Source organism: Neophocaena asiaeorientalis, unplaced genomic scaffold (assembly GCF_003031525.2).
Source record: "Neophocaena asiaeorientalis asiaeorientalis breed wild unplaced genomic scaffold, Neophocaena_asiaeorientalis_V1.1 scaffold1148, whole genome shotgun sequence".
Classification (NCBI taxonomy): Eukaryota; Metazoa; Chordata; class Mammalia; order Artiodactyla; family Phocoenidae; genus Neophocaena; species Neophocaena asiaeorientalis.
Window position 1 is genome coordinate 118,624 of NW_020174071.1, and position 15,831 is coordinate 134,454.

The window sequence follows — 15,831 nt, forward strand, 5'->3', positions numbered from 1 at the left end:
GGGAGATCTCAAAAAAGAGGGAGCTCAAAAAACAATCCCATTAAGGTGTACATGAATTCGTGGGCTTATCCATGAACTATGCATGGATCTGACACTAACCAGCAGAAGGTGGGTGGGAACTTCCAGGCTGAACCTAACTGGGTTGACTGTTTGCTATAACATCATCATCATCAACAACACAAGTCCATATTCTCCCCAGGATTTAAACTACATCCAGGGTCATATAACATAGCATACAAAATATCCAGGATACAATCCAGCATTTATCGACACTTAAAGAACCAAGAAAATCTCATATCTCATAAGGGAAAAGAAGACAATCAAAGACAGCCACTCCGTGATGATACAGATGTTTAAATTATTAGACAAAGACTTTAAAGCAGCCATTACAACCATACTCCACTAAGTAAGGACAAACACTCTTAAAATGACTGGAAAAATAGAAAGCCACAAGCAAAACCAAAAGGAAATTTTAAAATGAAAAAGTATAATAACCAAAATTAAATATTCACTGGGTGGGCTCAACAGGAGGACAGAGATGACAGAGGAAAAAGTGAACTCGAAGACCAGTTAACAGAAATTATCCAATCTGAAAAACAGAAAAAAGACGGAAAAAATAAATAAGCAGAGTCTCAGGGACCTGTGGGGTAGTATCAAACCTCTGGTATTTGTGTCATCAAAGTCCCAGAAAGAGAGGAAATAGTGTTGGACAGAAAACATATTTGAAGAAATAACAGCTGAAAATTCCCTAAATTTGGCAAAAGACAGACACAGATTCAAGAAGATCAGCAAACCCCAAAGAAAATAAACACAAAGAAATTCACACTACAATAAAACTGCTGAAATCTAAAGACAAGACAAATGTTGAAAGTAGCCAGACAAGAACAATACATTTACATTTGGGGGAGCAACAGTTCAAATCACTATAGATTTCTTATCAGAAACCATATATACCAGAGGGGAGTGGAACATTTTTCAAGTGTTCAAAGAAAATAACTATTAACCCAAAATTCTATATATAGTAAAAATATTTTTTAAGAATAAAAGCAAAATAAAATTTGCAGTTGAAGGAAAACAGAGAATTTGCTGCCATAAGTTCTGCTCTAAAGAAATACTTAAAGCAAATTCTTCATGTGGAAGGGAAATGTTACCAGAGGAACTTCAGACTTCAAAAAGGAACAAACAGTAACAAAAAGGGTAATGATAAGAGTATCTTTTTTCTCCTCTTAAGTTCTTTAAAATATGTGTGACATTTGAAAGCAAGTTTTCAGTGTCTGTAGATGTAATACATAGGACAAGTACAACATAAGGTGAGAGGTAAAGGATGCTATATGTGCGATGGTTTTAACAGTTCTCTTGAAATGGTAAAATATTATTTCTAAGTACACTGTAAAGAGCCAAGCATATATACTGTAATCTCTAGAGTAACCATTAAAAAAACTATACAGAGATATCTCTAAAAATTCAATAGAAAATTTAAAAAATACAAATTCAAATAATCTAAAAGGCAAAAGGAGAACAGAATAAAAACAGAGGAAGTAAAAATAATTATTAAAGTGACAAATCCAAACATAACAATTATATTAAGTGTAAATAGTCTAAATATACTGATTAAAAGACAGAGAATGTGAAAATGGATTAAAAACCAAGACCCATCGATTTGCTATCTCCAAGAAACCCACTTTAAATATAACGATATAAGTAGGTTAAAAGTAGAAAATGGGGGCTTCCCTGGTGGCGCAGTGGTTGGGAGTCCGCCTGCCGATGCAGGGGACACGGGTTCGTTCCCCGGTCCGGGAGGATCCCACATGCCGCGGAGCGGCTGGGCCCGTGAGCCATGGCCGCTGAGCCTGCGCGTCCGGAGCCTGTGCTCCACAACGGGAGAGGCCACAAGAGTGAGAGGCCCGCGTAACGCAAAAAACAAAAAGTAGAAAATGATGGCTTCCCTGGTAGTGCAGCGGTTAAGAATCTGCCTACCAATGCAGCGGACACGGGTTCCAGCTCTGGTCCAGGAAGACCCCACATGCCACGGAGCAACTAAGCCTGTGCGCCACAACTACTAAGCCCGCGTGCCACAACCACTGAAGCCTATGCGCCTAGAGTCCATGCTCCACAAGAGAAGCCACCACAATGAGAAGCCCGCGCACCGCAACGAAGAGTAGCCCCAACTCGCTGCAACCAGAGAAAGCCCATGCCCAGCAACAAAGACCCAACTCAGCCATAAATAAGTAAATAAATAAAAAGTAGAAAATGACATACCATGTAAACACGAATAAAAAGCTGCAGTAGTTGTATTCACATTGGACAAAGTAGACTGTGGAGCAAGGAAAATTACCAGGAATAAAAAGGGTCATTACATAATGATAAGTGAGTTAATTCATTAAGAAGACATAACAATCCTGGGACTTCCCTGGTGGCCCAGTGGGTAAGACTCTGTGCTCCGAATGCAGGGGACCCGGGTTCGATCCCTGATCAGGGAACTAGACCCGCAGGCATGCTGCAACTAAGAGTTTGCCTGCTGCAACGAGGATCTCATGTGCCACAGTAAGACCCGGCAGAGCCAAAATAAATAAATAAATATTAAATTAAAAAAAAAAAAGACATAATCCCAAATGTGTAAGCATCCACCTAACAAAAGAGCCTCAAAGTAAATGGAGCAAAACCTAACAGAACTGAAAGGAGAAATAAACTCACGATTATAACTAGAGATTTCAACACTCCTCTCTTGGTAATCAATAAAAGAAGAAGACAGGAAATCAGCCAGGATATAGACGAACTGAACAACACTATTAGCCAACGTTATCTAAATGACATTTACAGAACACTCTACACAAAACCAGCACAATATATATTCTTTTCAAGTGTACCTGGGAAATTCACCAAAATAGAACATATCAAACCTTAATAAATTTTAAAAAGCTGAGATCATATGAAGTATGTTCCCTGACCATAATGCAATTAAACTAGAAATCATTATTAGAAAGACAACTGCAAAATATCCAAGTATTTAGAAAGTAAAACACTTCTAAATAATTCATGAGTCAAAGACTAAGCTGCAAGGGAAATTAGAAAATATTTTGAACTGAAAGAGAATGAGCAATATATCAAAATTTGTGCGGTACACAAAATTTGTGGGATCCTTCACAGAGGTAAATTTATAGTATTAAATACTAATACTTGACAAGAAAGGTCACAAGTCAACAATCCAAGTTTCTGCTTTAAGAAACTAGAAAAAGAGCAAAATAAAGCCAAAGCAAGCATCAGAAAAAAAGAGCAGAAATCAATGAAATTGAAAACAGAAACCAAAACAAAAAAATCAATGAAACGAAAATCTGGTTCTTTGAAATGACAGTAAAATTGATAAACATCTAGCCAAACTGGCCAAAGAAAAACAGACAACAGGCACAAATTATCAATATGAGGAATAAAGGCAATACCACTATAGATCCCACAGACACAAAATTAAGGAACGATGTTGTTTGACAACTTAGATTAAATGGACCAATTGCTTAAAAGCTACCAACTACCAAAACTCACTCAAGGAGAAATAACAACATGAAGAGTTCTATAACTATACTCAAATAATTTAAAGACATTTCCTCTTTTAATATATATTTGCATTCATTTGGTGGCTTTACAATTCAAAAGTCTAATTCACATGTTTGCTAAAAAATATACAAATTTCCACTGATAGTAACGCAAAAGAATACACACTGTGTGGTATTCAACTCAATTTTTATCAGTACTTCTTGATATCTCATTAATGTGGATAGTATGTCCACTCTTAAAGGATCTCTGCTCATCAAAGTAAATCAAACATATTACTTTATATTAATATTTATATCAAGTGAATTATTAACTATAGAAGAGTATTACTTGAATAAGTACTCAATGACATACATACTAATGTTTAAATCCTGCAAAGCAGGACACCTCATTTCAAACAACTGAAGTGATCCTTAAAAGTTGTGTAAAAATCAAGTATCTATTACTTACATAATATACTGAAAAGTACTGAAAAGTACTAGAGAAGTATTATATATGAGACTGAACCAAATGAAATTGCCAATTATCAACTGGTTCAACCTAGAACAATGTAAGCATTCCTTGTTTTCTATATGATTCAGTGTTCTCAAGAGTTCTAGTCACTTCTACCAGAAAGGTTATTATAGCGTTGGGGACCGAAGTTCATTTTACATTTACCAAACGTATCCTGGAGATGTTTCATGATGAAAGTCATTTGCAAAACTAGGATATAAACATATATACGAGGAAAGGAGTACTGTACTTTACGTGGCTAGAGAACCTTTGTTTGACCTCCACTTTCCAGGAGTCTGCTATTATAAACTCTTAAAAAAAAAAATAAGCTCTGTTATTCAAAACGTGGAATCAGGGCTTCCCCGGTGGCACAGTGGTTGAGAGTCCGCCCGCCGATGCGGGGGACGCGGGTTCGTGCCCCGGTCCAGGGGGATCCCACATGCCGCGGAGCGGCTGGGCCCGTGAGCCATGGCCGCTGAGCCTGTGCGTCCGGAGCCTGTCCTCCGCAACGGGAGAGGCCACGACAGTGAGAGGCCCGAGTACCGCAAAAAAAACAAAAAAAAAAAGTGGATTCACTATATAGTAAGGATTAAGATCCACAAGGCTCAAGTATGAATAAGAGAGAATGCCAACAAAATTACTAAGATCACATCATTCCTCTGCTCAAAACCCTTCAATATCTTGTCTCACTGAGTCAAAGTTCTCACTATGGCCTTTACCCATTTCCTGCTACTCACCTGCCTCCTTTACTCCAGCCCCCGTGGGCTTTTCTTGCTGTTCCTCAAACTTGCAGGTACACTCTTCTCCTCAGGGCCTTTGTACTAACTACTCTCTCTACCAGGAATACTCTTCTCAAAGATATCCACACAACTCACCTCCTCATCTCCTTCGGGTCTGCTTAAATGTCATCTTCTCAAAATCGCCTTTTCTGACTGACCTATTAAAACAGTATCCCTAGGGACTTCTCTGGTGGCGCTCCCAATGCAGGGGGCCAGGGTTCAATCCCTGGTCTGGGAACTAGATCCCCCATGCATGCCACAACTAAGGAGCCCACCTGCTGCAACTAAGATCTGATACAACCAAATAAATAAGAAAATAAAATAAATAAAATAAAACAGTATCCCTACTACAAGACAAAAAAAACTTTTTTTTTGGTTTATTGTCTGCCTTTCTCCAATAGAATATAAACTACAAGGAAGAGAGGCCTTTGTTTAATGCATTGCTATATCCTCAGAGTCTAGAACAGCAGCACCTAGAATCTGCTGAACAAGATTGGCACAAAGACTGTTTATATGCTTCCAATCAAAACTTCCCTCACAGATACTAAAAAAGAGGTAAGAAAACAGTTTGGAACCCCGCACGCTCTGTAACTTAGAACGAAACAACTACCCTCTAGAAGAAAATATTTTATTTTCAACAAAATATACTAACGAATGACTGGATTCCCTAAAAACAAAACATTAATGCTAAGCGTACACATGCTGCAAGTCTGTTGGTACTGAATGCTTTGGTTTATCACCCAAGACTTGTGCTAAGTCATTTTCCTACGAACCAAGAAATTCTGGCTAAAGACACTTAAGGAAAAATAAAAGCGGAGTTAACCTATTAATGCTGTACAAGGATTAGGAAATACAGGATATACGAGTCCAAAACTCACAGTACAGAGTGAGAGACCAGAAATCGAAATTGGGAGGGTTTGCCCCCTAGAGACACTGAGAGAGACAAAGTCCACAAAGGACTGCACCCCTTTTCTTGGCGCTAGGCATGGCATGAACACTCATTCCGGGGGTGCAGGGGGGCATGGAGTTTGGGACTGTGAGGCCTGTTTAGGATTGGAGTGGTGTATCCGGGCCACTCTCCTCTGCACAGACTTTCGCTCAGGAGAAAAGAGAGTGCCGACTGCGCCTACCAGCTCCCAAAAAGGCTTGGGGGAGGGGTGATGAAGGTAGACCCCTCCCCTTCCCCAAGGCAAGCCCAGGGCCCGCAGGGCTACCCAGTGTCCCGGCTCACCCGGCTCCCGGTTGATCTCGATGTCGAAGTGACACTGCGGCCGGTCCTGCGCCCCCATCGCGACCGAGGCGGCGGCAAGAGCTGGGAGAGACGGGAAGGAAAGCGGTCAGGGCGCGGGGCTAGGGCGGAGCCCGCGCCTCAGTCACCTCCCGCTGGCCTGGTTGCGACAGCGCCCCAGGCCGAGACCAGCTCCCTCTCACCCCAGGCCTCCCGGCCCCCATGGAGCGCGCACACACATGCAGACTAGCTCTTCACCTGGCTGGCCTCCAGCCTGAGCTGCTCCCCGTGAGCAGAGAAGAAACCGCTGCCACCACGGCCGAAGCCCAACGCCACTAACAGACCACCACCCCCGCCCCCTGGCCCGGCCTCCCAGTGCCACGCTAAACCCCGCGAGAGTCGAGACAAATACCGCGAGAGTACGGTCTCGAAGGCGGTGGGTAACCGAAGGGGGTGCGCTTACGTGGGCGTGCCTTGGAGCTCGAAGAGCCTCCAGCCCCGGCGCTCCTATTCCTGAGCTGGCCCTGTTTTGCCCCGCCCCTTTCCCCCTGTGTACGTTGGAATCAGTCGCCCAATCTGGGAGACCCGGACGCGCCTGTGCTCTCTACGTCCTGTGGTCCTTTCTCAAGGGCTGTGTCTACGTATTTGCAGATACCGCGAGGCTTTCCTGTTTCCGAATCTGCGAAACAGTTGGGGGGTTGAGGTTGTTGAGGTTTAGTAGAGCGACAGAGCTTTGGTTTTCTTCTTCTCAAGGAGTAGTTATGGCACTATCCCGTTAGACCATAGGCTGAACTGTGCGTTCGTCCGCGCTTTGGGGCCAGCGTCACTGGTATAGTTGTGTTCAAGGCCACTCTCCCTCTTTTGTGACGTGTCAGTTCAAGACCTTTGCCCTTATTTTAATCGCGTTCTTCGTCTTATAGAATGCAAGGGTTCTGGATACTAACATGTTAGATGATATATGTATGTTCTGAATACAACTCTCTTGTTAGGTTTATGTAAGTGCGAATATTTTCTCCCAATCTGCGTCTTGTCTTTTGTTTTGAAAGTGGCTTGTGCAAAGCAGTTTTTCGTTTTTGATTAAATCACTTGATCAATTTTTTCTTTTATGGCTTGTGCTTCTTTGTATAGGAAATCTCTGCCTACCCCAAGCTCGAGAAGGTTTTCTCCTATGTTTTCTTTTAGAAGTTTTGTAGCCCAACCTTACACCGTAGGTGTAAGTCTGTGATCTATTAGAATTTGTGGATGTGGGGTCAGGTAGAAGTTGAGGTTCATTTCTTTTCCCCGTAGGTCTATACAGTGGTTCCACCACTATTTGTTGAAAAGACTTTTATCCATTGAATTACCTTGGCTTTGTGACCACATATGTGCGATTCTATTTCTGGACTCTATTTGTTACACTGATGTATCTTTAGGCTGGGGCCACACTGTTGGGTTGTAGTTGTTGTTTTCCATTATTTTCTTAAAATTGTAAAATATACATAAAATTATCTTTTAACTGTTTTTTAGCTTACAGTTCAGAGGCTGTTAACTACATTCACATTGTTGTGCAACCATCACCACCATCTATCCATAAGACAATTTTCATCTTGTAAAACTAAAACTTTGGGGACTTCCCTGGTGGCGTGGTGGTTAAGAGTCCGCCTGCCAATGCAGGGGACACAGGCTCGATCCCTGGTCCGGGAAGATCCCACATGCCGCGGAGCAACTAAGCCCGTGCACCACACCTACAGAGCCTACGCTCTAGAGCCTGCAAGCCACAACTACTGAGCCTGCATGCCGCAACTCCTGAAGCCCGTGTGCCACAATTACTGGAGCTTGAGCACCTAGAGTCCGTGCTCCACAAGAGCAGCCACCGCAATGAGAAGCTGGCACACCGCAAGGAAGAGTAGCCCCCACTCGTGGCAACTAGAGAAAGCCCGCGTGCAGCAACGAAGACCCAAAGCAGCCAAAAATAAATAAATAAATAAAAAAATTTTTAAAACTAAACTAAAACTTGGTACCAATTAAATAATAACTCCTCATTCTCCCCTCTACCCAGGATCTGGTAGCCACTCTCTACTTTGTTTTTGTTTTACTTTATTGTGGTAAGAACACAACATGAGATCCACCCTCCTTTTAAAAAATTTTTTGGCCATGTCATGCAGCATGTGGGATCTTAGTTCCCCAACCAGGGATCGAACCCACACCCTGTGCAGTGGACGTGCAGAGTCTTAACCACTAGACGGCCAGGTAAGTCCCGAGATCCACCCTCTTTAACAGATTTTTAAGTATTCAAGCTGTCTAATAAAGGGGGGCAGCTGCCATCCCACTCCAACTGATGGTTGCCACATGGATCTGTAACCCAGCATTGCTAGAAAGCCAGGCTTTTATAGGAAATCCTCTTGTTTTTTAAATATTAGCAACTAATTCAAAACTAAATACATTGCACAGCACCCACCATATCTGCTGATCAGATTAGGTCCACGAGCAGCCTACTTGGCATGGAGTATGAGCACAAACCACATGAACAGTAGAGGAGGGAGGAGACCAATGATGGGTTAGAACCCTACAGATGGCAGAACGGGTGGGGGAGCAGGCTCCCTTCCAGACTTGAGAAGGCCTAGAAAGGGCCAGAGCCTTCAGCTAACACACAAAGCTAACACACTTGGTTGTTTACCATGTGCCCAGCTCTCAACTGCATTATCTCCATCTCACAACGTCAGGAGGCGGATACTACTTTCATTATCCCCATTTTAGAGCTGAGGAAACAGAGCTTTCTGAGGTTGTGTTAGATCTGGGACTCAAAATGAGGTCTCTCTTCACTGTTTACATGTTATAGCCTCCCTGGGTTGCAACCCTTGACTCCAACAAAAGGTTTTAATTTGGGGTTCACAAGAATCTCTTTGCCTCATTTAACAGATAAGTCTCAAAGAGGGAAAGTTCTTTATAGAACAAAGCTAATAGAGGCAAAAAGAACAATAAAATAGAAAATCACCATTATGTAATCCCTGAGGAAGTAACAGATCAAAGCTGGGTAGATTATAATTTAAGTGAAAGGCTATCAGGACTTGATAATAAATCAGATTAGGTTATTTCCTGATGTGATGTGAAAGCAAGCAATTCCTATGATGTATTCTTGCCAAAAATATTAGAACCTGAGTCTGAATGAGCCTCTACCAGTTTATAGGAAAAGTGGGCGATTAGTGGGACAGATATAATGACACCACAGGGATACAACAGAAATGTGAAAAATTTTAGAGCAAATGACCTAGTTTTTCCAACAAATGGCAAAGAAAAGAAAAGGGAACTGTTAAGTATTTTTAGAGACTTAAGGGACATCAACAAAATGCAGGGTGTAAATCTTGTTTGGATCCTGATTCAGACACATCAACAAAAACACATTTTGTGGGAACAAAAGAAAATTGAACATCGTGGAATTCAGGGCATGCTACTCCAAAATATGGCACCTTGGCATATTGAATATTTCAAGCTGAAGGAATCAGAAATGGCAGATGCTGGAAGGACTCTCAGACCTTCTCCCATGAAACAGGTCATGAGACCCTCATATTAGAAGTGTCCTCCCTACATCCAGAGGGACACAGATTTTGAACAAAAAGGCCTTACCAAGTTCCCTCCAGTTTACTACACCTCGCTCATAACCTTATGTCCTATCACATTTTTCCATGACTTTCTACTTTTCATCAAACTTACTATAAAAATGCTCAGGTTTAACTGCTTCTTTGGGTCTTCATTTCCTTATGAAGGCTCCCATGTCATATAAAACTTATATTAAATAAATTTGTATGCTTTTATTAATCTGTCTTTTGTTATAGAGGCCTAGCCAAGAACCTTAAAAGGATAGAAAGAAAAAGATATTCTTCCTCCCCTATCACATCTTCTATTAGTAGATGATGTTAGATAATAATTAAGAATAACTATTAATTGTGTTAGCAATGATAATGGTGTTGTTACATATATTTTTAAGTCTTTACACTTTTTCTCAAAAACCAAATGGAAGACTTATTACATGAAAATTTCTATACCTCATCAGTTTTTTGTGGAAAGGCAAGCTTTATTTCAAAGCAACCTGAAAAGAGCAGTCAGGGGGTCCACAACCACAAACTGGTAGGAGGGCACACACAGTTACATGTCCATTGGCAGGGTCTCAGTCGGGAGTCTCGCCCAATACCTGCTCAGTTTCCTCTTCAGGTTGAAACTGAAAAGGTAGACTCGAAGATGCCCCTGATGTCCAAACACACTTATTTCAGGAAGGAGGACACCTGGAGTCAACTTAATTGAGCGAATCCGCTTAATTATTAAAATAAATATTCTCTCTGAGAATACGGTTAATTTAGTAGCTTTCTTTGCATTTTCACATTTTTAAAAGAGCTACAGAGGTTCTATTCGCCTTCAAAGCAGGTGAGTTGGTAAGGATCCTGCCTCCATTTCCTAGGAAATAGATTACATTTGATTACTCCTCACAACAGCCAACTGGAAGATTATTCCATTGCTTTTGAAGCACTGGTTGGGTTGGCGTCTGCGATGGTGGCCAAATAAATGAGATTTCTGTGTAACACATGCTGGTACCTATGGGTAAAAAACAGGTAAAAATTAGATGTTTGCTTTTACTGAACATGAACAAAAAACTGGAAAAGAATTTATCCACCCTAGTGAATGGCTCATCCACTGACTGGATCACTCAGTGTTGTCAACCTTCTTATTTAACATATTGAAGGAAGATATATCCAGAATCTTACCTGTTCTCACTTCTCACTTCCATAGCTACCTCTCCAGGCCAAGCCACTATCACTTCTTGCTTGGACTACTGGAGCATCTCCTAACCTGTCTCCCTGCTCTACCTTTGCACCCCTACTCTAATTATCCGCATAGAAGCCTGAGTGATCACTGTACAGTTTAGGTCAAGACCATGTCATACCTCTGTTCAAAACCCTCCAAAGGCTCCCATCTCATTATGAGTAAAGCTGAGCCCTCATGGCCTATAAGGCCCTATATGATCAGGGCCTCTAGTTACCCTCTCTGATCTCATCTCCTACCACTTTCCCTTTACTCGCTGAGTTCTGGCCAGAGTGGCCTCCTTGCTATGACTTGGAGATAGCCAGCACTCTCTAGCCTGGGGGCTTTTCCACCTGATACTCTCTCTGATTCACGTATCTGCATAGCTGCTCCCCCACCTAAGGCATCTACTCAAATGTCACATCAAAAATACCTGGTATAAAGTAGCGCTCTTCCCCCCACTTACCCTGCTTTATTCTTATTCGGAGTGCTTATTAGTATGTGCCTAATTATGTGACTCTACAGTCTAGAAGGTAAGTTCCATGAAAGCAGAGCTGATATCTGTTTTGGTACTGATTCCCCAGTGGCTGAAACAGTGCCTGGCACTCAGTACTACTTATAAAATATCTTGAACAGGGAATTCCCTGGCAGTCTGGTGGTTAGGACTTGATGCTTCCGATGCAGGGGACACGGTTTTGATCCCTGGTCGGGGAACTGAGATCCCGCATGCCACACAGCGCCCCCCCCAAAAAAAATGTTTTTTTGAACAAACTTAAAGAAGGGACAAGACACTTCCATGATCAATGCACACTTACTATAATAGCGATTCTCAATCAGGGGGTAGAGCTCTCCACCTAGGAAGACAAATCAGGCTAGGGGGTAGGAAGCGTGGACGGTGCAGTGTGAAACGGTCCATTAGGAGATTTTGATAACTTTCTTACCCCATACTTCGAGAATCACTGCACCAAATGGAGTGTTTTGCAACTATTTTCCATATAGAAAAATGAGAGTGTTTACTATAAACTGTACAAAAGCAAAGTACCAAATGCCAGTGTCCAATGTAAAGACTTACCCAAAGATGGATATCTCTACTATTCCATTGAGCTGTTCAGTGAGGGACTGTAGGTTACTTTTTTAGGGGGTGGGAAAAGCATGGCTTCGGTAACAATGAAATAAATTTTTTTGTTTCTGTAATAAATGGGGCATAATTCCCGGAACGACATTTAGAAAAGAGGCTGTTTTCTCTCATTTTGGCATATAGCTAGAGGGCACGTTAAATTACTGTGCCAAATTTACCTCTGTCTTAACCTGGAAATCTTTTATTGGTCTTTGCGTGTGTTACAAGAAAAGTATGAGCCAGGGTTCCACGACCAGAAAGCAGCCACTGCTCTCATCATCTCCGGACACTAGTTTTCCGAGTGCTTTCCTCCCCATCCCTGTTGTCATCGGCTGACATGGCTTCACGTGAAGCAGTCTTTGTAATGAGCACAATTCAAGTTTTGAAGAGGGAGCCACGTCTGACTCCAAGCTTCACAGTGCACTGTCCGTATGGTCTTGGGCAGGTAACCTCTCTGAGCCTCATGTGCGATCAATCACTCAAGACTCCTAGTTCAGGTCAGCTGCTGTATTCCTATACTGGCTTCCCCGCCAAACTCATTAGTCAGGGGAATAGGGAGGGGACTTACTGGACGCATTCATTCGCCCGTCCTTTGTTCTGATATTCCACAATACAGCGGATCAACTGATCATTCTCCTCCAGGAGCTGAAAGATCAAAGGGTCAGTGCAGCACGACATCAGGCCGGCGGGGACAACTGCCTCCTTCCCCGCCCCCGCCCCGATGCCGGGATTTCCAGCCCCAGCGCCTCTGCTGACTTCATTCCCATCTGACGGCAAGTCACCCTACGCACACCAGTCTCAGCTGCTCACTCCAGGAAGCTTCCAGCACCCGTAGCACTTCGGGATCTCTGCTAAGATCGCTCTGCCCGCATTAGCGCTCACCCGCTGGATCGTCTCCTGATTGACTTCCGCCTTGCCTCTCAGCCAGTCCGGCACGAAGGCCACCGACATCCCGGGAAGCCAGGTTGGAAGGCTGCCCCACGCTTGCAGACCCCCGCGCGTCTACACCAGAACTGACCAGCAGCCCTAGAGGCCCTACAGCCGCAGCAAGGACCCAAGATAAGTGGGCATACGCTCTCGACGTTGATTGGGTCCTCCCACCTAGCGGGCGGGGAACAGGCGGAACGTCATTTGTGATTGGGCGCGCAAGAGCGATTCTCAGCGTCCTCCTCCGACTCTGCCCCTGGGGCTCCGGTGCTGTTTGTGGATCTTTTGAGTTTGCGCAAGCTAGCCTCAGGGGCGGGGCCCGGCGTCAGCTCCTTGCCTTTTAGGCTTATGGGCCCTGCTTGTCTGCGGCAGCACCTTATCAAGGCTGGAACATGGATATCTGGCTCCAAATCCACACCTCTTTCAACACCACTCTGGTGCCTCCAGGCTTGCGTCTGGAGCCTGAACCCTGGGCATTGCCTTCTGCCAAGCCAAACCCTGCAGGGCCAAGGAAAACACCAGTGTCAGCTTTACCCTTTGCTGAGGGAGAAACTCGCCTATAGGCCTCTTTTTCCTTTGGGCCCTTCTTTTTTTTTTTTTTTTTTTTTTTAAATCAGATTTACAACCCTAAAAAGCACTATTATTTTCCCCAATTTACAGATGAAAAAACAGAGGTTAAGTTACTTGCCCAAGATCTCATAGCTACTAAGGGCAAAGTCAGTATCTGAACAGAAGCAGTCTGGCTTTAGAATTTTTGATTTCAACCACTGCCCTGCACAGCCTATGCACCATACTGCAGAGGTGGTTTGCTGCAAGATAAAGGGAGGAAGCTGGGCCAACCTCTTGGGCCGCCCTGTTACTGCTGGCAACCACTAAAACTCTGAATTGGTTGTCTTCTCTTTTGTCTAGTCCATCCATGGTAAACATGGGAGCAAGGTTGGTTTTCTCTGTAGCAGAGAGTGAGAAGCAGCCACTTAATTTAGGAGGCAGATCTTGGAAGACTTTACTCCTCAAAAAGGGTATCAGGGCATTTCTGACTTCTAGAGCTTAATTTCCCTGAGTGGTGGCCCTGACCCAGAGCAGGCTCATCTGCTTTGCTGGGTTCTCCCTCCACAATTCCCTTATTCATCCCTCGGAGGAGGTTTCATCCCATTTAACAGAGGGCTAAGTGTGAGTGATAAATTAGCTGTGGATGTGTACAGTTTGAGGTGATGTCTAATGGAGATGTTGAAGTTTGTGGCTGGCTGTTTGGCTGGAACTCAGGGCCAAGGACTGGGCTGGTGATGTACACTTTGAGAAGGATCATTTGTGGAAACTGACATCATCCTTGAAGCTACTTTGTCACCCTTTCACATCCAATTCATTACCAAGTCCTGTTGATCTTGCTCCTATTTTTCTCTGCAGCCTGCCCAGTTCTCTTCCTTTTTACCACCGTTCCTGCCTAAGCTCCAGCTTCATCCTCTCTTGCCAAGTCAACTGCACTGGCATCCCAGCTGGTCCTACCACAGTTTCCATGAGCCTTCTCCACTTTGATCTTAACATCAGCAGCCAAAGTGATTTTTACAAAATGCAAATCCAATCAGTTTTCCCCTGTCCCAAACTCTACCATGGCCTCTAAGAGCCTATATGGTCTTACCTCTTCTTCTCTCTCTAGTGGCTCTCACTCTACTCCTTTACTCTCTAAACTCTGAGTTTCAGCCAAAGCAGTCTTGAGGAAAAAAGCAGAGCTGGAGGAATCAGACTCCCTGACTTCAGACTATACTACAAAGCTACAGTAATCAAGACAATATGGTATTGGCACAAAAACAGAAATATAGATCAATGGAACAGGATAGAAAGCCCAGAGATAAACCCACACACCTATGGTCAACTAATCTATGACAAAGGAGGCAAGGATATACAATGGAGAAAAGACAGCCTCTTCAATAAGTGGTGCTGGGAAAACTGGACAGCTACATGTAAAAGAATGAAATTAGAACACTCCCTAACACCATACACAAAAGTAAACTCAAAATGGATTAGAGACCTAAATGTAAGACCGGACACAATAAAACTCTTAGAGGAAAACATAGGAAGAACACTCTTTGACATAAATCACAGAAAGATCTAAGTGGGGGAGGGGAGGGGTGGTGGTGTGATGAATTGGGCGATTGGGATTGACATGTATACACTGATATGTATAAAACTGATGACTAATAAGAACCTGCTGTATAAAAAAAAACTAAAATAAAATTTAAATGATAAAAAAATAAAAATAAACTCTGAGTTACTTCTCTTTCTTTCCTTTTTTTTTTTTTTGGTGGGAAAATTTACAGAACACAAAGCTTACCATTTTAACCATTTGTAAATGTACAGTTCTGTGACATTTAGTACATTACATTGTTGTGCAACCATCACCACCATCCATTTCCAGAACTTTTTCATCTTTCCCAACTGAAATTATGTGCCTATTAAATAACTCCCATCCCCACACCCCCGTCCAGTGTTGGTTTTCATCCTTCAAGGAGCCCTGCTGCAGTCCGCACAGAGCTCTTTATACAACTCTCTGTCTGAAACACTCTTCTTCCCTTTGCCTAGTTAGCTACTACTCATCTAATGTCACGTTCTCAGGGAAGCCTCCTTGAACCCCCAAGTCCAGACCAGAAGCTCCTGTAAATTCTTTCAAAACCCGTGCTCCTCTTGGAAGAGCACATAGCTCGGTCTGTATTTAAACACGTGCCGTGTATTGTGGGATGGGTGCTCTCACTCTGCTCTGCTAGCATAGTTTTTACTGTCAGGAGTTACTCACTGTGTCCACAGTGCCCGGCATAGTGTCTGGTTCGCAGCAGGTGCTCAAAAATTGTTGAATGAATAAATGGATGAACACTCCTTCCCAATCTCCCTTCAGCCGGTCATCCGTCTGTGAGTACGTCCACCCCCAGACTGGGGTGTGTTCCTGGGGGTCGGACTTTGGCATCTCAGCCAGGCTG

The 15,831-nt window shown here is 43.2% G+C and overlaps 2 protein-coding genes across 10 annotated transcripts in view; both read right to left on the reverse strand.

Moving 5' to 3' along the window:
• The window catches only part of NKTR (natural killer cell triggering receptor), a 46,583-nt gene extending 40,022 nt beyond the window's left edge, over window positions 1-6,561 (reverse strand). For 6 of the 9 annotated variants that reach the window (XM_024754575.1, XM_024754574.1, XM_024754573.1 and 3 more), the window contains exons 1-2: window positions 6,304-6,422; window positions 6,049-6,129 (exon numbers count right to left, since the gene is read on the reverse strand). In XM_024754575.1, the coding sequence (XP_024610343.1) occupies window positions 6,049-6,106 (58 nt within the window). In that variant the 5' untranslated portion in view covers window positions 6,107-6,129; window positions 6,304-6,422. Of the gene's footprint in view, window positions 1-6,048; window positions 6,130-6,284; window positions 6,423-6,508 lie in introns of those variants that run through there. The other 3 variants (XM_024754570.1, XM_024754571.1, XM_024754577.1) reach the window with 3 other exon arrangements.
• A 3,510-nt stretch (window positions 6,562-10,071) lies between these two features.
• Window positions 10,072-15,772, reverse strand: SS18L2 (SS18 like 2). Its single transcript, XM_024754565.1, has 4 exons — window positions 15,651-15,772; window positions 12,818-13,360; window positions 12,504-12,580; window positions 10,072-10,611 (listed from the first exon to the last, which is right to left on the reverse strand). The coding sequence occupies exons 2-4, from the start codon at window positions 12,884-12,886 to the stop codon at window positions 10,524-10,526; spliced, it is 234 nt and encodes a 77-aa protein (XP_024610333.1). The 5' UTR covers window positions 12,887-13,360; window positions 15,651-15,772; the 3' UTR covers window positions 10,072-10,523.
• Between the last annotated feature and the right edge of the window lie 59 nt (window positions 15,773-15,831).

What these genes read in the sequence shown, in the direction of transcription:
- SS18L2 (XM_024754565.1), bottom strand. Translation starts at nt 12,886, where the DNA reads ATGTCGGTGGCCTTCGTGCCGGACTGGCTGAGAGGCAAGGCGGAAGTC. An exon ending in ATCAGGAGACGATCCAGCGG is followed by an intron (nt 12,581 to 12,817) that starts GTGAGCGCTAAT and finishes TTGATCTTTCAG; the next exon opens with CTCCTGGAGGAGAATGATCA. An exon ending in CGGGCGAATGAATGCGTCCA is followed by an intron (nt 10,612 to 12,503) that starts GTAAGTCCCCTC and finishes TTTTACCCATAG; the next exon opens with GTACCAGCATGTGTTACACA.